The 25,180-nt window shown below is 33.3% G+C and overlaps 1 protein-coding gene across 2 annotated transcripts in view; it reads left to right on the top strand.

Annotated features, from left to right (window-relative positions):
• The first annotated feature begins 4,754 nt into the window (after positions 1-4,754).
• The window catches only part of LOC110033268 (putative tRNA (cytidine(34)-2'-O)-methyltransferase), a 31,437-nt gene continuing 11,011 nt past the window's right edge, over positions 4,755-25,180 (top strand). Inside the window, exons 1-3 of one of the 2 annotated variants that reach the window (XM_020737195.1) lie at positions 4,755-5,038; positions 6,981-7,072; positions 15,039-15,107. In XM_020737195.1, coding sequence (XP_020592854.1) covers positions 4,894-5,038; positions 6,981-7,072; positions 15,039-15,107 — 306 coding nt within the window. In that variant the 5' untranslated portion in view covers positions 4,755-4,893. Of the gene's footprint in view, positions 5,039-6,977; positions 7,073-15,038; positions 15,108-25,180 lie in introns of both variants that reach the window. The other variant, XM_020737194.1, reaches the window with a different exon arrangement.

Genomic DNA, 25,180 nt, shown 5'->3' with positions numbered 1-25,180 from the left:
TCTTTTTAAGCACTTTCCCTCTTTAAAAGCACTCTCAATTCTCTCTTAGAAGTGTAATGAAGAAGAAATCTCTCATTTTCCCTCTTCTCTTACAATCCAAAAAAAATCTCCAAGTCCCTCACTCTCTCTCACGCCACCACCAAACTCTCTCGCTCTCTCTCTCTATCAAACCACACTTCAGCCCTAGACTCCTCTCTTTTTAATTAGTCGCTACCTCCTCTAAAAAAGAATTCAAAATTCCCTCTCAAATTCTCTCCAAAAGTCACACCTTTTGAATCTCAAGAGACATGTCAATTCATTTAAGAGACATATCCCTTCAGTAAAGAGTCTTCCAAAGTGTTTAGATGCATTGAATCACTCCATTGGCGTTTTAAACAAATGGCGTTTAAAACATTTGAAGCCTTCAAAATCTGTTTAAAATTTGTTCTGAACTGCCTTAATCCATCAAATATCGTCTCTAGCGCTTCAGGCACCAGTTCTTGCGCTTCGGGTGCCAAGTTACTTAAGTCCGCGCAGTTCTGGGTTTTGATGCTTCAGGCACCACTTCTCTGTATAATGGCGCTTCAGGCACCAACTCTTTGGAAAATGACGCTTCAGGCGCCTGAATCACAAAGTTCTCTATTTTGACTCCAAATTTCCTTCTTTCTTACTAATTTTTCTTCAAATGCCTAAAATTGATACACCAGTAATAAAAAAATGAAAATACCCTTCTTTAAAATACAATATCACAAAAAATAAGCATAAGATATATACTTAAAATAACAAATTATTTTGGTGTATCGGGAAGCAAGGAAGAAGCTGATTTATTGATGCTTGTAGTAAGGAGAAGTGGAATTTGGGGTTTTTGAGAAGGCGACTGGTTGGAATGCAGGAGCGTGGAGAGTTGGAAAGTCAATGATATATACCAGCTTGGGAGCAAGATGCAGTTGGAACACCATTCAACCCTTGGAGGATAATCACCACCTCAGTACGAGATATGGTCATAGCACCACTCGCCCTTGGATACAATCTTATAAAGGAACATTTGAAGATTTTGACGGCTGTCTTGACATAAAACTGGTGAAAAATCTAACATAGAATATGAAATCAACATACTTATAGACCTAAACTAAGAAGTGGACCCCACTCTAATTGGGGGGGGGGGGGGGGAAAAGCTCATGAGAGCACTCATGAAATCCCTCATCCCACTTGAATAATTTTGGTTGCACATAGTTTTGTGCTTAAGTATTCAATAGGTATATACTCTTGTGAAAGAACCACCTCAATTCTAATTGATGAAGCATCCATGTTCACGTTAAATGGTTGTTGAGATAGGAAGAGCTAACACTAAGGTCAAGCTAAGTGCAATTTTGATGGTTTCAAAATTATGCTATTGTTCAGTGAACCAAGAAAAAGTTCTATAATTAATGCATTCAATAATAGGGGTCAAGATCAAGTTGAATCCTCATATAAATCGAAGATAGAAATTGACAAACCCAAGAACACATCATATCTTTATGATGAAAGTTGGTGTTAGCCAATATTGAATGGTTTAAATCTTCTGAAGATCTGCTTGAATACTCTTTACATAACACCATGAAACAAAAAAAATGCACACAAGGGGTTGTAATCTCACATTTTAGTATGTTGAGATAAAATTATGGGTGAGAAGGGCCTAAACATTCTTATTCAAATGTTGTGGATGCTCCTGAAATGAAGTGTTATAAATCAATATGTTATCAAAATAAACTACACAGAAATGCCTAAAAAATAGTTAAATAACGTGTATGGGCCTCTTGAAAGTACTAGATTCATTACACAAGTCAATGACATAAGCTTACTCTTGTACATCCCTTCACATAATTTAAAAACAATCTTCCATCAATTACTCGATCGTATATGGGTTTGATGATAGCCGTCGTGTTAACCTAACCAAAATAATTACGTTGAACCAGCTAGCTTATCAAACATTTTTTCATGTTATGTCATAGGAAAATGGTATTTAATAGTGATATTGTTGATTACTCTACTATCCAACAACATACACTTGATACCATTTTTTTTAACTTAAAAAGTGCATGGGCTCAAGTTGTGTTGAATCAAATTTTTCTATAGTAATTCCTTGTAATTCTTTTACCATTTCATGTAAAGCCTGATGCTTTTTTGGGCTCATTATGTACGAAGGTAGGTTTGAAGAACTAGAACAATGAGAAAAATTGATTGAATGTTGAATTGTTCGCAATGGTGGTAGCCTAGGTGCGAGTTTGGTTGGGCTGATATCACTCAACTTATGAACAAGTTATTGAATTTCAACATGTAAGGTGGCAAGAACCCATTACCTTTAAAGAATACCGAGTCATACAAGTCAACCAGTTTTATTCAAATATTAAAGGACTCTATGCTATTAATTAACTGGAAATCAACCTTGTTATGCGTTGGGTTAATAGGGTTTGTTTGCATTGCAAGAATATAGTTGAGCTTCTTACCTTTCTACTCTAAGCAAGAGATATTTTGATAATAATCATAAGGTGCGCCCATATCAAACGGTCATGGTATGCTTAGTATAAGATGACAAAAATTCATGCATCTGTAATTCTTCTAAATTGAAAAAGTAACCTAGTAAGTTGACAGATATTCATTGCTAATCTATCAATGCCCTTTCTTACCCAACTTATTTTGTATTGGTGAGGAGGCTTAGTGAATTTATAGCGTAAAGCTTGAACTATAGATTTGAAAATAACATTTTCAATGCACCCACTATCAATGAGCTAATTACAAACCATTCCATTTATGGTACACAAGGTTCGAAAACATGGCACTGGGAGGTAGCAAGTTATCGTGGGCTATTAATAACTTTTAAAAAATGCAAACTAAATACTCTACTTTATCACCCAATACTTCTTCAACTTCATCATATTTGCTTCAATTGAAACTTAGGGGACATCATCAATTTCACCTTCTAAAAGTTGCCCTTGTTATCTTGATGGGCATTCCTTCGATTTGTGTCTCAGTTGAAATCATCAAAAACACTTCAAATTAGAGGGCCTCACTTGAGGGATTTCTCTAGTAAGTCCTTTACCTTTCAGCTCGAACCTTGCTATCCACAGTTGTGCTCGTTTTAAGTGCAAGATTCATTTGGTACTGAAGGGAGTTCATCTTGGTAGCACAATTTGCTGCTTTGCTATTATTTCATGAATTTCTTTTATCGTGACAATCAATTTGTAACTCTGCCTTATATGATAGGTTCACTTCCAGGGAGAGGGACGAATCGGCTTCGATTTCAATTTATCTTGAATAATATCCCTCAACACACCAAATATACCTTGCTACGAATTGATTGTTCCTAACACTCATTTTATAAATTTGATTTCATTCCATATGAGAAATGTTGATACTACATATAAAACATATGTTCAAACTATGTTGGCAAGAAATGGCTTTGCAAAAATTGTTTCGTTCAAAATTAATTAAGAACTTAACCCTTCCATTCTCTATTTCTACTATGCAACAATTGCAGCCACCATCTCGAGGCTCCCCATTTGAATTGACACACAACATACTTTTCTTACTTTCTCAGAGGAATCTCTGTACGCTTGAAGAATGTCTCAATCGATTGTTCTCAAATGAAATACTCCTCGATATGAAAATGTGCTTGAATAAAAGGGATGTCCATTTTAACACACAATTCTCCATAGTCCCATTCTCGGTTGACATACCTTTGATATTTTGGATTTTGTTCGATAATGTTCGTCTTCCTCAAAATTAGATAAATCAAACTTCCTTTTCACCTTAATTTCAACATCAGAAACTGAGTCGCATGGATTATCCATCAATTTCCATCCTCGTTTTCTCAATTCAAGAAATCTCACCTGGGGTGCACGTATGGTTGCCAATGGCACCAATTTGTTTGCGAGTAGCTAGGACATGAGGTTTCGCTCTAAACCATTGCAATTCTCCACAAATTTTCACATAGCATCGAACAAACTCAACATTGAGCTTGTCTATGTTCTGTGCAATAATAAGATTATAGGATTCGATCGACATTGAGTACAATCGTATATTTGATTACTTCCGCCATATGCCCAACTGAAGAACTCTAATATCACTACAGTGGGGAAGTTGAAACAAAACAAAAAGGAAACAACACTAAGAAAAGCAGAAAACAAAAAAATATTTTTTTTAGTGATAGCAAAATTCAGCTTCCCACTTACATATACATTTACCATATATATGATGTATCCTCTAATATTGGATCCACTAAAGTATGTATTAAAAGGCAAGGATGCACTCTACTGAATAATAAAAGTAATAACTAGTATAATGAGGAAAAAAGGATAATGTAATGATAAGCCACATCATTTCCCCAATATGAGTAATATCATTATTATTAATGGAAAAGTCTTTAAAGGCTAACAACATACCCTTATTTTCAAATATTTTTGATGATATATATATATATATATATATATATTGAAACACATATATACATATGTAAATATATAAATATATATAAACCTTACAATTATTATAATAAAATTATAATCATTTTTATGTATTTACATATCTAATGCTAAATTTGAAGTTTGATATTTATATCTATAATATTTGAATCTAACAATCATACCAAATTTTATCATAAAAGTTATATTTTAATTAAAAGATGTATATGATAATAATTTTTTTTATATAATATCAAAGATTTAAGTATTTATCAATACAAAAAAGTATATTTATTAAAATTTAAATATTTTGACACATTAGCCTGATCAGAGTTGTATCTGTGTGAGTGATATTCTCTCTTCTTATCATATATGCCGCCGCACATGGTCGGCTTCCTCCTCTCCCGTCGTTCTACGCTCCATAGAGAGAGACAAACAGAGGAGAAAGATTTTGAGGCGACGGTGTGGGTGAGGCATGGATGCGAGCATTCTTCGAGCCCAAAATCTGAAGTTCTGTTCCATATCTTTCAGCCCACGCCCTCTTCTTCGTCCCGCTTTTCTCGCAAATCTCAACTTCATGAGAAAGTTTTATCCGCCGCCTCCAAAAAACTCATGTAGTCGTGAGTTCAAGCTCGATTTTTTTTCTCTCATTCATCTCATTCGCGATTTAAGCTTTTATGAATTGGGTTATACTTGAACAACGTAGCCACTTAGGTTTTTTGGAAGATTTATTTGGAGTTGCAGATGAAAGTCTACAGCCTTGCATCTGGATAAAGCATACGAGAAATTTGTTTAAAAGTAGGCTATAGTACGTGCTCTTGCTGTTTTTATAACTAAATTTTCCGAAGTTTCACCATTTTTGTAAATTAGGAGCTTTGGTTTGGATAAAAAGCTGCTAGAGTAGATAAAAATCAGGCGTATTAGTCTGTTTTTTTTGCGGTAAATGGCTTCCATTGTATCTATGCCTGATTACAATCTTACTTGGCTGCTATATACTTATGCATAGCTGCGTGATTAGATTTTTTTTGTATCCATGCATATGTATAAATGAGCTTAAATCTACTATTCTGAACACCGGCTCTGGCTGCAGTCCTTTCTGAGATTCAAGCAACCCGGAGTAAAGGTATATATTTGGGAAAATATAAGGGGGTGTTTGGCTGCAAGTAGAATTTAGTGTTAGTAGGATTTAGTAAATCAGTAAATCGTAAATCTGTTAAATCCTCCCTACCCCTAGATTTAGTAAATCCTGATTTAAGCTGAATCTAAGGTATAAATTGGGACCCTAAATCCTAAAACTTATAAATACATGGAACTCCCGCATTTTAGCGCTCGGCCATATTTAATAAATCCGGTGATAAATCCTATTAAAATATGCTACCAAACACACTATTGCCGGAACTTCTTTAACTTAGGGCTTGTTTGTGACATTTTTAGTTTTAATTTTTGCTTTTATTTGGTGCAATTTTTAAGTATTTTTACTTTTAATTTTTAAAAATAAATTAAATTATTTTTAAAAATACTCAAAAAATAATATTTATATGTTTTGACTGTTTTTAAAAACAATCAACAGTTACAAACATGTTTTATTTCAAAGTAAAACAAACAAAACAAAAAATATATATAAAAAAAAAACAAAATATAAAAGTGATCCCAAATGATCCCTTAGACATTAATTGTTTGGTTTTTTAACATCGATGCTTTGTTTTCTCGAACATTATGAATAAAATGTCTGGTTGTTCACAATCTTGGGATAAATCATGGGGTTTTGGATAACCCAAGAATGAATATTTGGGTTGCAATCTACCTAAAAAAGAAAAAGAGAGACTTACCCAACTCCGCTGTTGAGGTTATACAAAGAGATCACCGTTTGGCTAGGTTTCAAGCTTAATGAACTTAGCCAGATTTATCTTGTTAGCAATGCACATGTTATCCACATTAGTATGGCCAATTATTGCGGCACAGGGAAAAGAAATAAGATGGCCCACTGACCAACAATGGCATGAGCTTGCTAATGGTGATGATTGTCAGGGATGATGATGCGACGTGATTGAGCTGTTGATGACTTTGGATTGAACACAAATCAAATAAGCATTAACCTTAATTGATAGTTATGTTTGTACTAGAGCTCTTGTTTGCCAAAAAAAAAAAAAAAGAGAATCCAGGAGGATTCAGTTGGATAACACTTTTTATCTTGCTCAATAAAAGTTGCTCCTTTTGTTTGGTTATTGGATTTAAGGGGCATTTACATACATACCACACAATTCTTTTATAGTTATCTACGTAACACTTAAACATTTATATTTACATACATACAACTCAAATTCTTAACATTACATAAAAAATACCACCATGACTATTCTTTTTAAAGTGAAATACACCTTTTCATGCACAGGTTGATGACACCAAGGTGTTACAAACTTTGGGTGTTAAATATGTAAATACTCAGGAATTGTGTGGTATGTATGTAAATTTCCTATAAGTTTTACAGTTTCTGCATATACATCATCTTTCTTGATAATTTTAGGACGGTTGTTTCTAATTCCTCTTTTTTGACTATAGAAGTTATAGTGCGTTCACAAACCAATGGTACCACTGGGTCTAATGGTGTGGCTTCATGCGACAAAATTCTTCAAGTGGTTTTAGTTTCTCCTCAGGTAAATATGATCTCAAACATCTCATATTTTAATCAATCCATCAATATACCGTACATTTTTATCTCTGTATTATAATAATTTATATATATAATTTTGGCCATTATGTGCCAGATGAAGACTATATTGTTGAATTTGGGACTAGTTTCTTTTGATTAAGTGTTTATAACTGATTATAACTCACTTTAAGAACCACGTTCAAGCATTTTTTTGATAGAAAGTAAGTGTCTATTTTGGAAATTTAATTTCACTTTTGCATTTTACATACAATGTTGATGTAATAACATATAATTAATTTGGATACTGGATTAGAGTATTAATTTAAATTGTAAGAATGATACAACAATTTAAAGCTGTTGGAAAGGCATTTAAAACTAAAGCTTATTATAGTTCAAACAAATACAAGAATTAAGTTCGTGGGAAGCGTGTGTTGAAAATATCATGATTGTCAAATAATGAATAAAAGGAGCACAAATTCATGTGTTAAATAAGGAATAAAGTGTGCTATGGATTCATGTGCTTTATCTGAAAGGAGTGTTATGAATTCATTTGTTTAACATGGAAAGGGGAATGCCAAGAATTGCTCCTTGATTTCACTGACCAAGATACGGAGTTTTGGGAATATGTTTTAATTTTTAAAATATTTTTAATTATTAATTTTTCAATTATTTAAGAAAGGCAGAGGTAGACCTAGGAAGACTTGGGCTTATTGATAAAAAATGATCTTAATTTATTAGAACTAAATGAAAATATGCACTAAATAAGACACAATGGAGAAAAATGGTTCATGTGGCCGACCCCATGTAGTGGGATTAAGGCTTTGTTGTTGTTGTTGTTGTATTAGTTCTTCAATTATTTTTAAAGTGCTTTTATGTATAAATACCCATTAGGGGAATGAACAAAGCAAGTTTTTTAGTTACTTATTTATATATGGTGATATTCTTATTGCCATTTCAAATTGTCGAATAACAAAAATGACTAAAAACATATTAAAGGAGAATTTCAGATGATACAAATATCAAATTGTTTGAATGGATGAAACTGTCTAAAATGGCCTTAAATTGTGGAAATTATTTTGAAAGGCGAAAGCAAAATTCATCATCTTGTTGCTCCTTCAGATCTAAAGACTCACTATTTGCACTTTGGGATGAAGCATATTCCATGATTATGTCATATTTATGAAACATCATGATGCTTGGAATTATGGATTATATATGTTCCTAACAAGCATAGATATTTGAGAAGCTGTGAAACAAATTTACTGAAAATTAAAGATGCCACTCTTATCTATACGATTAAGATGAAGTTTTGAACAACCAAGAAAGATGATCTACGTGCCATTGACTATTTCGATATAATAAATGCCTATTAACAATAACTTGATTGTTATCAAGATCTCAAGATGAGTTGCAATAATGATGATGCAGCTCTCAAATAGTATATGATATTTGAGGCTTTTGCAGGATTTAATGATAAATTTGATCAAAATTTTTATTCAAATATTAGGCACGAAAGACCAATCATCTCTAAATGAGGTTTTCATACTCATACAAATCGAAAATAGAAAGAGGATGTTAATGTTGGACACTCCAAAATATGAAACATTAGTTATAAATTAAGGAGCCTCTGACCAAATGACAAACTTTCCAATATTTTTAAAATCTACAAATCTTTTCTCAACAATATAAATATAAAAGTAGCCCATGCTTCATAACCACTATTGAAAGTCAAAGAATTTTTCTATTACTTTTGCATTCATCTAAAAAATTTGCTATTGTTCCCATCCTAAAAATAATTCTTATGTCTATTTGTAAACTTAATATATACGATAACTATAGGGTGACATTTTTTTTAATCATTTTTTATTTCAGAGTCTAACTATGAAAAAGATGATTGTGCTAGCTTGAGAAAAAGAGGACTATACCTATTCGGAGAGTGTAACCATTTATCTTGCTCCTTCATGTCTACTCTAAATAAAGACTCTAATTTATGACCATGATTATTGGCTAGGACCTCCCTCCTTTAAAGTCTTATGATAAATATTTCGTTCTCTTTTTATAAATGTTGGCATTAAAAATTTTTATTATGAGACCTATAAAATTGTGAAACATCATAGAGTTTCATTTCATGAAAGTAAATCTAGATTCTCTACTTCTTTCAATTTTCATGTTAATTTATGCTGACATTTTGGGACCTTAAAAAACTCATAGTATTTTTAGAGCTAAAGAATTTGTCGCATTTATTGATGATTGCACTTGCATGACCTAGATTTATCTTGTGAAATAAAAATTCAATGTACATCATATTCTTTTAATATTTATCTTTATAATAAAATCAATTTAGTGTTGATGTACAAAAATCAGCGAATTATGATTTTTTTTCTTATAATGAAGACAATGGTGACCCAGTTTTTCTTATTGACACACTACACTAAAATTGAATTATAGGGAAAAAAACTATAGGCATTACCCAAAAGTTACTAAAATTTTTCACTTATAAAATTAATTTCATAAAAAATTATTGAGGGAGAAATTGTCTTAGGGCTCGTTTGAACACACGTTTGATCTCTGTTTTGTCGCATATATAGTTTTGAGAATGTAGATCCGTCGTTTGACAAATGAACTTCGTTGTAAGTGTGTCTACCACGAGCCTATCAACTTAAAATTCTATTGTTTAAAAATGTGAGACAAATATTAAATTTGCTCCGTTCATCCGAACTGAGGCAACAACCACCTTCTTTCTTACTGAGTTCCCGCCACTGCACTTCTTGCCACCATTGAGCTCACAACCAGTGACTTGTCTTGTCGATGAACAACACTCGCCTGCTCTTTTCCCTCCTCACACATTTCTTAACTGTTCATTGGCGTCCAGCTGTAAACATCCCAAAATCAACTCAACTCTCGCCTCTCTCCGACAGCAAACCCACACAAAACCACCTTCCCCTCTCCGATCCAAGGCCGGCGACCCATTCTTCCAAGCCCAGCTTAGCAACTTCCTTTCTGTGGTTGAACCAACAACAACTCACTGGACTCCCCAACCTGCTCTCCCACTTGCACAATTCTCCAATAGGTGAACCTGTTTACTTCTACTACAATCTCCCCAAACGGCCTTTCGTCTTATCCTTCCTCACCTACCACGATACCTTCTGCTCTATACGAATTCCCACTGCCAGCACGTTGTAATCATCCATCCAAGTGCTGCATTTCTCAAACTTCAATAAAACTGTTGAGGTAAACAGAGGAGAAATGGAATTTATAGTACTGCAGAACCATCAGTTTTCATTAATGAAGTTTAAAACACATAAATTTGGCCTTAATATTCACATATCTCATTTCTAGATTACACTCAAGAGTGATGAATTTCAAAGTCTCCTGAATTTTCTTGCTGGAATTTTTGTCTCACACACAATTTTTTTCTCAAAATTTTCTCTCAAATTGTCAGTTGTGTCATATGTTCACATCCACAATTAACACTAGGTTAAACTCAATCCTATGGCACTCAAAAGATGTTTTTGAAGGAAATTTACTTAAAATGGTATGCATGTTATCATTTGATCACAAAGAAAATTTTCATTTAAGTCAGTCAAACTTGTTTTAACAGGAAGAACAACTAAATGGAAGACATATTTGATGAATTTAATATTGTCTCTGTTGAATTCTAGTAAACAAATGCAAGATATATTGCTCTTTTCACTAAATTTCTTTAGGTATACACAAAAATGCTAAGCCCATCCAAAGTCTTTAGTAAGCTCAAGATTTGAAAGTTTTGTCAGGTAACTCTCCTAACTATCATCAATTTATGAACATATTTTCTTCTATACTTTATAATCCAATATGTATAATTCAAAAAATTTCTTGTACACAAATATTTTCTTATAAATATTAGCTCTATCACTATCAAAATTCTCAAATTCTATTCGATGTATTAGAAAATAAGATTTAGAAGATGCCATGTAGGGATAGATGAATGCCCTAAAAAAGTTATACCCGAAAGATTGTTGAGTTATTCAAAAGAAAAAATAATTAGAGGATGTAACTGAATCTTTTTAATAAAATATAAAACAAATGAAAGTTTTGAGCGGTCTAAAACAAGATTAGTTGCAAACTATTACACTCAATTATATGGAGTAGACTAAAAAAAAGATTTTGTTCTTGTTATTAAAATGAATACTATTTGCATCATAATTTCTTTGGCTACTAACCTTGGATGGTTCGTATAATTATATGTTGTAAAGTTGTCTTTTTTATATGAGGATGCTAGGAAAAAAAAGATAGATCATCCACCAAAATTCAACACCTTTTTTATAGAAAATAATATGGGCAAATTAAAAAAAATGTACCATATGGCCTTAAACATTTCCAGTAGGCATGATTTAATAGATTTATAAAGCTATTATTGAATGATATACAAACAAGTTGATGAATTAATTCTCTCACTATGTTGCACAAACACAGACACAAACACGGGGACACGACATAGACACATGACACGTCTATTATTGAAAATCTATGGCACATACACACGTCAGACACACCATTATAATAAAAAAACATTAAAAAATATGTATAAAATTAAATATAGAAAATATTAAGAATAATACAAAAGAGAAAATAAGAAATTTAATAACACTAAGAGTTCGTTTGACATCACTATTGTTTCCTATTTTAGTTAAAATAGTTTCTTATATATTTTATTTTATTTTTAAACATAATTAAATTGTATTTCAAAATAGTATAAATGATCATTGACTTTTTGGTATCGACTTCTCATGTATTTACTTATCTAACGACTAAATTTTGATCTTTTCCTTTATGCCACCCAAATCTTTCATGTCACATCTAATATATCATTATTTTCAATTTTAAAAAGTGAAATACTCATTTTCATATTTATGTAAGGCGACATATATGTAAAAAGTGAAATTTGTTTTAGATATGTAAATACATAAAAATTTATTAATATGTATTTAAATCTTTCTTAAATTTTCCGCAAAAAATATTTTTTATTTATAGTCATAAAAATATTTTTCAAAAAAATTTAATTCATTAATATAGAACATGCATGTCCCGTGCATGTTCTGTGTGTTTTCTTTTTTTAATATGATTTAAATTGGACCCTTCTATGCCTTGTTCAACACATGTTGGAGTTCTGTCCGATACGTGCCCGACTCTACATAACTTCTTGGAAGTGCTTGTGCATAATAGTTATAAACTTTCTATTGATAAAAATTATTAATCTTATTTTGTGGTTAATTATATAATGTGTCATAATGACAATTAAAGAAATGAATTACTCAGGGAAAAAAAAACTTGTCGTAGAATTTGAAATTAAAGAACCCAACAATCTCAAATGTCTTCTTGGTATGAAAAGCGACTTTGTTATAATTAGGAATTTTTTTCTCTCAACAATATTATGTTGTGGATCTTTTGAGAGAAATTTAAAAAAAATCATTGCAAGACTCACGAAGCTCTAATTCGCTAGATCAGAAATTAGATGCAAATGAAGAAAGAATAGAAGCTTCTGTTAGACAACATTAAATATTAGTTGGGAAATTAATTTATCTATCTCACACTCATCTTGACTTCAATTTTGTTATTAGTCTCATAAATCACTTTATGCACAAATAAAAGAAATTTTACTTTCAAGCTGCTTATAGAGTTCTCAGGTATTTAAAATCAAATTCTTAAAAAGTTTTTCTCTAAATAAGTTATGAAACCCTACACATTAAAGGCTATATTGATGCTGATTATGTAAGATCACCAATGGATAGGAGATACATTTTAGAATATTACACACTATTGGCAGGAAATTTGATAACCTAAATAAGTAAAAAATAACTTTAATTAGAATGAACATATAAAATATATTGTGACAATGAGCCTATCATCAATATTACCCACAATCCGGTACAATATGATCGAACCAAATACGTGTAAGTGGATAAACATTTTATAAAAAAAATAAAATTGAAAGTGGATTAATTCACATAGTTTTCAATCTATTGTTTCAACGAGAAGTCAACTTACCGACATATTTATCAAAAGACTTTTCAACGTTGCATTAAAAAATATCTGAATCAAATTTGGAATGTTAGACTTCCACCGTCTAATTTAAGGTGTAGTGTTGAAAATAATAAGATTGTTAAGTGAAGAATGATAGTAGCCACGGATACGTTTCTCTGGGTAATGTCTACCAACTTAAAATTTCCTTATCTATTCTTTGTTATTCATTTTTGGGCCTATTCAATTTGTTTGACATATATTTGTTAATTATTAGATTACATTGATTCACCATCTGCCCATTGATTTAGATTAGCCTTGACAGTAGTAGGTTTCTCATATTGAAATGATTGCCTTCTCCTCGATGGTCTTATTCATATTGAAATGACAGTAGTCGGCTTGTATATTCAGGTTATGATAACAGTGACTGTTAATATATAAATATGGATTTTTCTCGTTTATATCTGGTGCTTCCAATGTTTAGGTTTTATTTAAAGATAATAACCACTGATATTTTGCACATTTCAGTTATCTTCTATATTTTGAGTGTGATATAAAACAAAAATATTTTAAAAATTGTGAAGGTCTTATTATGTTAATATTCGTGCATCTTGTTCTTGTTCATTTGTGCATCAACACTTGTTCTTAAGCATGTATTGTTTTATGAGTTTAAATCCCATCTCTTTTAATTTTTTTGCTGCATATGCATTGTCTTTGTTTTGAAAGTGAGTGATAGTCGAATTGATTAATTTGAGAAATATGTAAAGTTGAAAAATATACTGAGAAACTAAAAGATATTTGATGTTTTAATTGATCATTTTTTTCGGGAATGTTGAGTATCAAGCCATAATTTGATTTAGGTTTGATCCTAGAATTTTGGCAATAACTTTCAAGATCTTTATCAACTAAGCTAGCTAACACCCACTGGTTCTACCAGCCACGAGAAGGCTTGTGATCGAGTGAGAACTTAGAAAAAAATGTGTGGCAAAGATATGTTAATGTTAATTAATATATTAAGGCAAGAAGAAATTGTTGACACGAGATATGGTACAAATGAGTTATGGCTCACGAAGGCCTTTTAATAACTATCAAACTAACAATTGTGAAGCAATCTTAGGGTATATGCACAAGGTTGGGAAAGCGATGCAATTCATGCTCTATGATGTGTCGAAAGGCTTGCTCTCCACAGCTACAGTAATGCGCTTGATTTTTAGCACTTACAACAACAAATAGGATTTATTATACAATAACATGATATCATAGAGACTTTAATGGAAATTTATATAATTTCATATAGAATATTTTGTATAGGTTCTAAGCATTGGCTGATAATGAAATCACTAAAGACAGGTTTGGCTTGTAGAAATGAGAACTTTGAATGAATATTTGGTTAAATTTGCAAAGAGAGATCTAAAAATATTTTTATTTAATGTGATGGTAGAAGTAGCATCTATTGAACATAAGGTAGTGGAATAGATTTTCATGGTTTGGATGCATGACTGATGGTAGAAGATTTATCACTAAGAAAATTAATAAAATTAATATGAGTTTAATAAAGAAAATGGATTAGTGGAAGGTAATATATTCTGAAAAGAAGTTAACATCTCATGCAACATTTTTCACAAATGAATGGAGAATGGGATTGAGTAAAGCCAAACGCTAATTGCTTGGTTAAGGCTAGTGGGGGCAAGGGTGATGTTGCATTGGTGAATAAGCTCTCTTGTAAATATTGTGAATAAATATGTTATTATTAGCATATCTTGTAAGTTCAAAGTGACCCAACAAATATCTGTATATATTTGCATAAGTGTGGAATTCAATAAAAAGTAAATTTTTTTGTGGATTTATGCATGGATGATAAATCACAGGTTTATGAAAAATTGTTCAAATTGCATTGTCCTCCTTTGTAATTGCAGGTGTCAACAATGTTATGTTGTAGGTGGCATTGAGCTATCCTTTGTCCTTGACAGATTCCTGGGAACACTGGATGTATTGCTAGAACATGTGCAGCGTCAGCTGTTGGTTTACATCTTGTCGAGGTAACAACATTTTTCAATTGTCATTTGCAATTTTTCTTTTAAAATGAAACTTTTTGTAGCTCTTGGGCAGACAAGTAAATTTTTTTTTAAAAAAAATCTGTAAGGCTGCTGATTTATGATTTCTTGTTTGGCAAAATGCCTTGGCAGTTATTCCATCAAGTTTTACAATTAAGATGAGTAGTTTCATGTAACTTCACATATTTAGTTTCACCGTACATATACGGTAGCTTCATCATCATTGTCATCATTAACCTTGTTCGAAGTATTTGTGGTCAATTTAAGAATGTTTATTTATTTTTTTTCATTTATGCCGATTGTTGTGTTAAACTTATTATTTGCAAACCATTTTGAATAATTGCTATGTGCGCAACCTTAGATTTAACCTTTTTTTTTTAATCATTCAACAGCAATTGTAATTTTTTTTAATAAAATTTACCTTTAAGCTTGCATGGATTTTTTTTTTGTTACACAAAAGTCTTGATATACTTCTCCATTTTAAATATTTGAGGTTAACTTTATAGGCTATATTCTCATTAATACTTTCATTATTCTGCATATTAGATGCAGGATACTTACACATTTCACATTTATATGTCGCCTTATTTTCTAAAAATATAGAATGATAATTGTTAACATCATACCCACTAAAATTATACTCATTCTTAGTTATACGCTCTATCTTTTAAACATGCCCGCCATTGTTCAAAATCAACACACACTTAAGTGAAAGTCCCATTAATTATGATCATATCAGCTGTAAAAAGCATACTCCTTGTTAGAATTGCAGCCTTTTTTATGATTATCATTGAAAGATGTAGCCAACAAAAGTAAGAAACATAAATTTTATCTCACCAAAAAAATGTTTTTTTATCTTTGCCAAAATCTTTTATTCTCTTTTTTCTTCACTGTTGAAGCCCTCGAACAAAAGGGATTGACTGAGTGCCATCTTGATCTGGAATATTTACCGGTTCATCTACCCTTTTGATTTGGGTACCTATGAAAAAGGAAAATTTCCAAATTAAGTTTGGAAAGATTTGGTGGTCTCTCTGACACTCCTGAAATCAAATTTTATTTGTCTACCCTAAGAAAAGCATTATAGATCACCAAATCACAAACGCCAAAAACGCATAATCCGAACCCCAAGTCCTGAGGGATACAGCTGTAAACATATAGTCCTAGCATTGCTTGACTTAATGAATTGGAATGATTATGTTGAGCTTTTGAGCGCATTAAATGATGCGTAAATACTCTAAGCACATGTTTAACTTTCTTTCTAATAAATGGTTTTTAGATTTCTGATAGTATAAAATATTTTAAGTTATATGGTATTTTGACAAGATCTTGAACACTACTGAAGTATATTGTTGCAAACTCAAATCTGCAATAAAACAACATTAATTAAATTCCCGAGCTGTATTCATCAACAACTAAAAATCAGATACTCTATTTTGTAAAATCTTATATTCTCTCTTTGCAGCAGACAAAACAAATGTAGGTTGTTAAGATTCCTTTTGTTAGGAGGGAGGTAAACCCATAGTCTAAATAAGGCCTAATATATTAGTAAATAAACACCCATCTACCCAAAAAACTCAAGCTAATAGGTAGGGACACTTTATGAGGCGATGATATCGGCTTAGAGATACAATGATAATAAGATTTAGAAGCATGGCACATTATTGTATTAAAAATACATGATAAATTTATGTATTGGATATGGCATTACAATCTTATAATTTAAAAAAATAAATATACAGTAATTAAGCAAAGCAAATAAAAATGAAATGAATTCATATAATAATAAATTTGTTTTAATTTCTCATAAAATATGAAATATATTTAAATTTATTAAATACCTTAAATTCGTTTCAAGAAGAAATAGTAACATGATATAATAGATTGTTAGCATAAAATTAATAAAATTGATTTCTTTGTAATAAAAAATATTACAATAATATAAGAAAATAAAGTAGAATGAGAAAAATAAAATTATATTATTAAGTAGCTATTAAGTTATTTAAATAATATTTTTTAAAATAAAAGAGTTGGTATGATTTAACTTAAGTTATTTATGTAATATACATTATATTTTAGTATTAAGGACCATTGGTGTGTCATAGGGGATATTGCTAGTATATTAAAAATTTGACTCTTATTTCACTTTGTTGTTCCTCACATGTTTACCTTAATAATCTCCCCCTCTCATGAGAGTTCCCTCCCACTCTACCCACCCCCAGCGATCTGCCATTACACCCTCCTTAAAATAATTTTTGTTAAACAAAATCGAGTTTTACGCACTTAAAGCTCGCTTAACTACATGGAGCTTGCATGAGAGTCACTTCCTCTTAAACATTGTTCGACAATGATAAATCTCACTAACCTTATGGGAGTTACAAAGGCATGAATCATTTAATCCAAGTCAATTTTGATGCCACTTGCTAAGAGTGAAAAACATAACAGGCTCTAGTGTCTAAAATATTAGTAAATTAATGCACATCAATCTGAAAGTTTAAATCAACGGATAAGAATCCCTACTAGTATACTACTTATACTGAGCATCTTAATTGAGCCATATCCTTACAAGACCTTACACCTGATATGTTGACTAATATAATCTAAATTTCAAACGGCTACACTAGTATTTAATTTGTTCACACTACAAATTAGAAAAAAAATTGATGTATTTATCATGAATTTTCAAGATAATATCTTTCTATGATTTAGTTTATTTTCATGTCTCGAGAAGGAATGGATTTTTCTTGATTATTATGATTCAAAATTTTTGTCATAATTGAGATTAAATCTTAAAATAGTCTTGTGACTATTTCTAGGTGATTTACTTAGTGAGCATTGTTTCTCTAATTAAATTCATTGACCTGACAATTGATTCAAAATGGTTTCTCTTATAAAAATTATGAAACAACAATATATCCTATTTTAATTCTTTGACCATGCAAAATCTATCTCAATATAGTCCTTCCTGGACCATTTTGGGTCAATTTTATATAGTCGGGGACATTTTTGAGAGTTTATTCCTATAATTTATTAACCATACAATCATAAGAGAAAAATCATCATGTTTGGTGCCTAAATTTGTCGCTAGGTGTATGATTAGCAATAACAATAATTTCCTCTTGTTATGGTATTAACTCTTTGTAATGTTTATCTATAGGCCATTCTAATGAGCTCACTATCTGTTATCCGTTGATCTTTGACATAAAAAGTCGTAGCTTCATCTCACTTCCTATAAAAATATTAATGTTTGAGGAGTCCTTTGTACCTTTTTGATTAGTACTTTCTTAAATAATTTAAGCATCATGAATTCCTTTGGAAAATATGGTGACATTATTTTTTTATTTTATCCATCAAAATTCTCCAATTTTTTTTATTCATTACTAATAAATTAAATGAAGGCCCTGAGATGCCTATTTGGAATCCATATCATTCATTAGGGGCCATTTGGGATCAAATTTTTTGTTTTTTTATTTTTAATTTATTATTATTTATATTTGGATATGAAATAAAATATTTTTAGTATCATAAGAATGTTTTTGTTTATTTATGCGTTGATGGTGGCGGTTACCGGCGGTGCTGTGGAGACTACTGATAAGATGATAATAGTGGTGGTGACTGTCAATGTTCGTTAGTGTCTACAGTGGTGTTGGTTAAAGTTGATAATTGCTTTAAAATACTCAAATCATCTAAAATTTATTTTTAATTTTCTTTAAATAACAATATTTTTAAAAGTAAAAACTAAAATGAGGATTTACCTACATAACACAGATCTTTTTTGTATTTAATACTTCTAATACGAAAATCTTTATATTTACTTATATAATATACAAATCCTTAAATTGCATAAAAAATACCACCAATATTAACTTTTCTCAAGTAAATGCACCTTTTTATAAGTAAATGCACCTTTTTATGTATATATTTTGATGTCATTGAGACATTAAAGTATCATTAAGTAGATAAAAGTCTAGTGGTATACATGTAGCTGCCTCAAAATAAAAGCAGCTAAAAGACACTAAATAAACATATTTTTAAAAATAAAAAAAAAATTAAAAACAAAAGTGATCCCAAATAGGCTTATAATTTTTTATTGCAAATTCAATGGTGGATTACTAGTGGAATTACATTTCTTTCTGTTTAAAAGATATTCTTTTTGTCCATGTAGAGTGAGACATAAGGACTCACCAAAATAACATGCTCGGTTTAAATTTTGGATCACTCACAAGCTAACGAGGTGAACATTTTTTTGCTTTTAAAAACTTTTGAGTAAATCTGGTAAACCCAAGTCATCAATTAATGTCCTCTCCATTAATTAACAGATGGAGAAGATAACTTAAGAAATCAAGTTTCTTTTTTTCCCAGTGTTCATGGCCTTGAAAAAGAATAGGTGGACCATGAATGAGATATAGGTTATGTAAAGAATTTCATGCAAATTTGATGCACATCTTTGATATCTTTGGAGAATCTGATCCTAGAAGAAAAAAGGCAGGAGAAAAGCCGAAAGAGCAATACCTGATAAGGTGTTTTTTTTTTCATCAAATAACCTATTAGATACAATCCTTACCCATTATATGAGGGTAGGTGAAGCTTTTAGATAGAGGAAATTACATTACTTTCCATGATATTGTATTGCAGGAATATTATAGTGTAGCATATTCCACTTGTGTTATTACCCCCCTTCAAGCTGATGGGTTCTGGAGCAAACCTGAAACTCAGATTGCAGAAACTTAAACTTCCGTTTTTGCAATGGTTTAGTAAAGATATCAACTGGTTGGCCTTGAGTATTGATGCAGTGAATTTGGAGAAAGCTGGATTGAATTTGATCTTGAATGAAGTGATAATCAATGATGATATGCTTGGTACGAGCGTGGAACACCGGATTCGTGGCAATAGCCATTGCTTAGAAGTTGTCACATGAGACTTTCGTGGGATTTGGTTGGGCCACACAAAATTCAACAAGTAGATGTTGTAACCATAGTATATCGAATGCAGCTACCGGCAGCGCTCTATACTTAGCTTCGGTGGAAGAATGAGCAATTGTATGTTGTTTTTTGATAGCCCATGATATAGATATATTACCCAAGTGGGTTCAAAATAATGTAGTAGACCTACGATTTTTAAAACCTCTGGTCAAATCCGTGTCCATGTATATGTGCAAAGTTAGATCATGCGATGTGATCTTGATACCATAGTCTAAGATGCCATATAGGTACCATAGTACCCGTTTTATAAGTTGGAATTGATACATGGTCGGATAGTGCATATGTTGGCATAAGTGGTTTAAGACAAAGGATATGTCTGAGCGCGTGATAATTAAACATTGAAGTACCTCTGCTATTCGATGGAATTCAATGGGATTCTCCATGTTTATGTTATGGGGACTGTTGTCGCTCTTGCTTGGTAAGAGCGTAGAGATCGCTTTAGAACCCATCACATTATATTAAAGAAGGATTGAGTTAGATAGCTTTGTTGGTCCAAGAATAGGAAGTTGTCCATGCGAGTGATATCGATGCCATGAAATTGAGAGATGGGTTCAAGATGCTTAAATTGGAACTTTGAGCTTAGGCGAGTGGTAAGAGCTTGAATTTCTGCCATGCTTTTCCCTGTGATTAATATATCATCAGTATAGAAAAAATAAACATGAGTGAATGTGTGTTATGCGAGACGAGTAGGGACAGATCTGTCTTATTGATGTGGAAACCTTCATTAATAAAGAGGATGAAAAACAGTCGCAAACCATTGTCTCGGCGACTGTTTAAGGCCACACAATGCCTTTCTGAGTAGGCATGCATGATTGGGGAGTTGGGAGTCAATATAACAGGGTGGTTATTTCATATATACAGTTTCAAGTAACGTACCATGGAGAGAAGCATTCTAGTCAAATTGTAAGATGGGTTAGTTCCTGTTGAAGATAACAGTGAACACACATAGAGTAGTCATCTTTTGCCACCAAACTAAATATCTCATAATAATTAAATCTATATTCTTGGTTATAATCTTGCGCAACGAGACGAGATATATAACTTGCCACGGTCCCATATTTGGTATAATAAGTCCACCGGCATCCAAGGATCAGTTGATCTACTGGTGGTGGAATGAGGACCCAAATACCTTGGGCCTAGAGAGCAAAGGATTCTTCATTCATAGCTGAACTCCAGTGGGCATGCGTTGTGGCTTGTGTGTATGTTGTAGGATCAGGACGGTGCTTGAGTTGATGGAGCGGGTTGAGCTTTGTAACAGGTTTCAATTGACCGGTTTTGCTTCGAGTAACCATGTGACGGGGCAGAATGGTGTTCTCTAGTGGGGGAGATGTTGGAATGATGGGAGATGGGTTCGGTGGTAGGGTGTATTGGGTGGTGGAGGGAGTGTTGTGTCGCATGTGGTTATGGATGGCGATGGGAGGATACATTTAGGGGGACAAGAAGTAAGGGATTTGTTGTAGAAGGATGTGGTGGGGATGTAGGCAAAGTAGAGAATGATTGGTATGGGAAGACATGTTCGTCGAAGGTTACATGGAGAGAAATGAACAATTTTTTGGAGGTGGGTTGGTAGCACTCGTAGCCCTTATGATCAGAGATGTACCCAAGAAATACACATGGATGAGAGCTAGGGGGGGTGGCGAATTTATGTGGTGTATGTGGTCTTAGCCATAGGTAACACTCACATCCGAATACTTTGAGGTGGGAATAAGTAGTTTGATAATTGTAGAGAAGTTCGTATGGAGATTTACGATTTATGTTTTTAGTTGGCATTCTATTGATGAGATATGCTGCTGCGAGGAGGGTGTCCACCCAGAGAGCAAAGGGGAGAGAGGCATCATGGAGAAGAGTTCATGTGGTTTTAATGAGATGCCTAATTTTATGTTTTGCAACCCTATTTTGTTCTGGCTTGTGGGGACATGCAAAGTGCTTTTGACCATTGTTCAGGTTCTTGCCAAATGGGGGATTTATATCCCGTCCTTTGATCGTTTTGAGGAGGTATGTATTGTGATGAAGAACTTACCAAAATAACATTTTGTTGTTGGTCTTATTGTTATGCCGTTTACCAATGCCGGAGGGCACGCAATGCCAAAAGACATGGCGGGAAATGAAGTGGTTGTAGCCATGGGTAATACCGACATCCGAATACTTTTAGTGGGAATAAGTAGGTTGATGATTATAGAGAAGTTCGTAGGGAGATTTATGATTGATGTTTTTAGTTGACATTCTATTGATGAGATATGCTGTCGCGAGGAGGGTGTCTACCTAGAGATTAGAGGGGAGAGAGGCATCATGGAGAAGACTCCTTGTGGTTTTAATGAGATCCATATGTTTGCGTTCCACAACCCCATTTTGTTCGGGAGTGTGGGGACATGCAAAGTGTTTATGGCCAGTGTTCAGGTTCTTGCCAAATGGGAGATTTATATCCCGTCCTTTGATTGTTTTGAGGAGGTATCTGTGATGAAGAACTTGCCAAAACAACATCTTGTTGTTTGTTGAATTTATTGGTACGCTGTTTACCAATGTTGGTGGGCACACAATGCCAAAAAATGTGGGCGGCCATTCAACACTTCTACCGTGATGGCCTCACAAATTCTTTTAGCTCTTACCAATACATCTTCGGATCCCATCCAGGAGCAATGGTGCACCACTCGACCTGATAAGCCGTCTCTCTCTTTGCATTGGTGCACAACCTTTCTTCCCTCTGTGCTTGCTAGTGCGGGCTTTCTAATTCGCGATGAAGTTGGCAATTTTGTGCTTGTGAGGGGACAAAAGCTGTCATACTGGGACAGTTCACATATTGAAATGGAGGCTGTTAATTTCTTCGGATCGTTTGTAGAAACATGGATGCTTGAAGTCAATGGCATAATTGTGGAAGGTGATAACAACAATGTTATCAATATGCTCCGACACTCTATGGAGAAGACCGCATGGGATCAATACAGTGGACGCCACCCCGATTTCGCCTTCTTGACAAATTTCTGTCAGGTCCTTTTTCCATTATCACAAGAACTCTTAATAGTGCTGCACATTGTTGTGCTCAAATTTTAATACTTGATAGTTTTGAACATAGAAATTTACGGAATCGTCACTGTTATTTTTTGTAGAAGGGGATACAAGTTCTTTTGGGGCTGCTACTTAGCAACCTTTTTTTTTCGCTTTTTTGGTGACTTTTGTCACGCTTGTAATTTATTTATCTTTTTTTACTTTTAATGAAAATGCACACCTTTCAAGGGGTTATGTGGACATGAGAATTGATGAAGAATGCCATTGTGCTGTAGCAAGTTTTGAAGTAGTATACTTCTGTATTCATCCCCACCATCGGATTGAAGTGTACGGATAGTGGTATTAAATTGAGTGTGAAGTATTTTAATAAATTGAATACATTTGTGGGCAGTTCAACTTTGCTTATCATGGGAAACATCCAACAAAAATGTGAAAAATCATCAATAAGAAGCAAGGAATATTTATTGCCTTGAATAGATGAAATTGGGGCTGGACCCTATACATCAGAATGTATTAAATGCAAAGGTGCATATGTATGCGAAGAATGAAATGAAAAAAAAATATTCAATGATTTTTGTTGTAACTACAACTATTACATATAGAGGCATGTGTTTCTATTTCTAAGCTCGGTTGACTATTGGAGACGAGCGTAAGAACATCAGAATGTGGGTGCCCAGACGTTCGTACCTGTGGATGGACTTCTTTGTGGAGGTGACAAGAGTAGAAATGTTATGCATAAGATAAATGATCGGTTATAAGCCATCAGTTTTGGTTCCCCGGAGTAAAAATAGCTTTGTCTTGGGATCAATGATGGTAAAATTATTCGGATAAAAAAGAATAGCAATATTATTAACATGAATCAATTTATTGATAGATAGTAGATTGTGAGAAAGAGATGAAACACGTGATATTTGGTGTAGGAGAAGCTTACGGTGGGGTGTCGGAAGGAGGCCATCATCCGTATGTGCTACTGGAACGGATTGGTAGTAGCAAGTTGTAGGTGATTGATATCTGAGGTAAGATGCATTGCAATGTCGGAATCCATGACCTATGGTGAGGCGGTGGCTTGAAAGGATTGTTTAGTAGGTATGTACTGAAGATTAGATCGATGCCAACATGTAGCTACAGAGTGAAGATTTGGCACGTTACTGCGGCTCTTGGCGTGCTTCGACCCCCATTAGTATGGGTAGGAGGTTGAGCTCGGCCTCGACCGCGAGCAGTGGAGAAGGGCAAACCGCGAGTTGCAATGAGAGCAAGTTGAGTGTTAGAGGGCTTGTCAAGTTTTTGATTGTCACTTACAATGTTGTTCTCCTCGCTACATAGAAGGGAGTAGAAGTCATCCAAGAAGATGCATTTGAGTGCAGATTGCTGTCTTGAAGCCTTGGTTGGTGGCCAGGAGTCCGTTGAGCGTGTAGAGGTTGATGTCATCGCTATCTAGTGTACCTCCAACAACAATGATGTTGTCGACTAGAGCCTTGATGCAGGACAAGTATTGCATCATTGTCTGATTGTTCATTGAGAGATTATGAAGTGCATTTTTTAGTTGGATGAGTCTCGAGCGATTAGTTGGCTGCAGTCTTTTGGAAATGGTGTGCCAGATTTCAGCGGTAGTAGAGAGATGCAACACAGAAGAATTAGTGTGGAGGTAATTGAGCAGAGTGTTGCGGTTAGGTTTTGATCTACTAATATCCATGAGGCACAGTGAGGATTGCAAACTTGTAGATCTGCAATGCTCTCGGCAAATTGAGGACAAGTTGAGCTGCCATCCAAGAACCCTAGGGACCCATTTGCGGTGAACACCTTAAGGCTTGTGCCTTCCATATATGATATTTATTAGCTGAGAGTGGGTTTTGAGCAAGGTGTTTGAGGTTACTCATCAGGAATTTGAGGGAAGGAGGGATAGGGGTTGTATTGTTCATTTCCATTGGTGATGAGTTAAGGTTTTTTGAAGTTTAGGAGGTAGACATCCTCTTGGAGATCTGATCTGCGTCGATCTGAACGGTACCCGGATCGCAGGTTGGTATCGTCGATTTGAACAATACCCAGATCTGTTCCGCGTGGATCTTAAGTTCAGCA

Source organism: Phalaenopsis equestris, unplaced genomic scaffold (assembly GCF_001263595.1).
Source record: "Phalaenopsis equestris unplaced genomic scaffold, ASM126359v1 Scaffold001116, whole genome shotgun sequence".
Taxonomy (NCBI): domain Eukaryota; kingdom Viridiplantae; phylum Streptophyta; class Magnoliopsida; order Asparagales; family Orchidaceae; genus Phalaenopsis; species Phalaenopsis equestris.
This window is presented reverse-complemented; position numbering and strand designations above follow the sequence as displayed.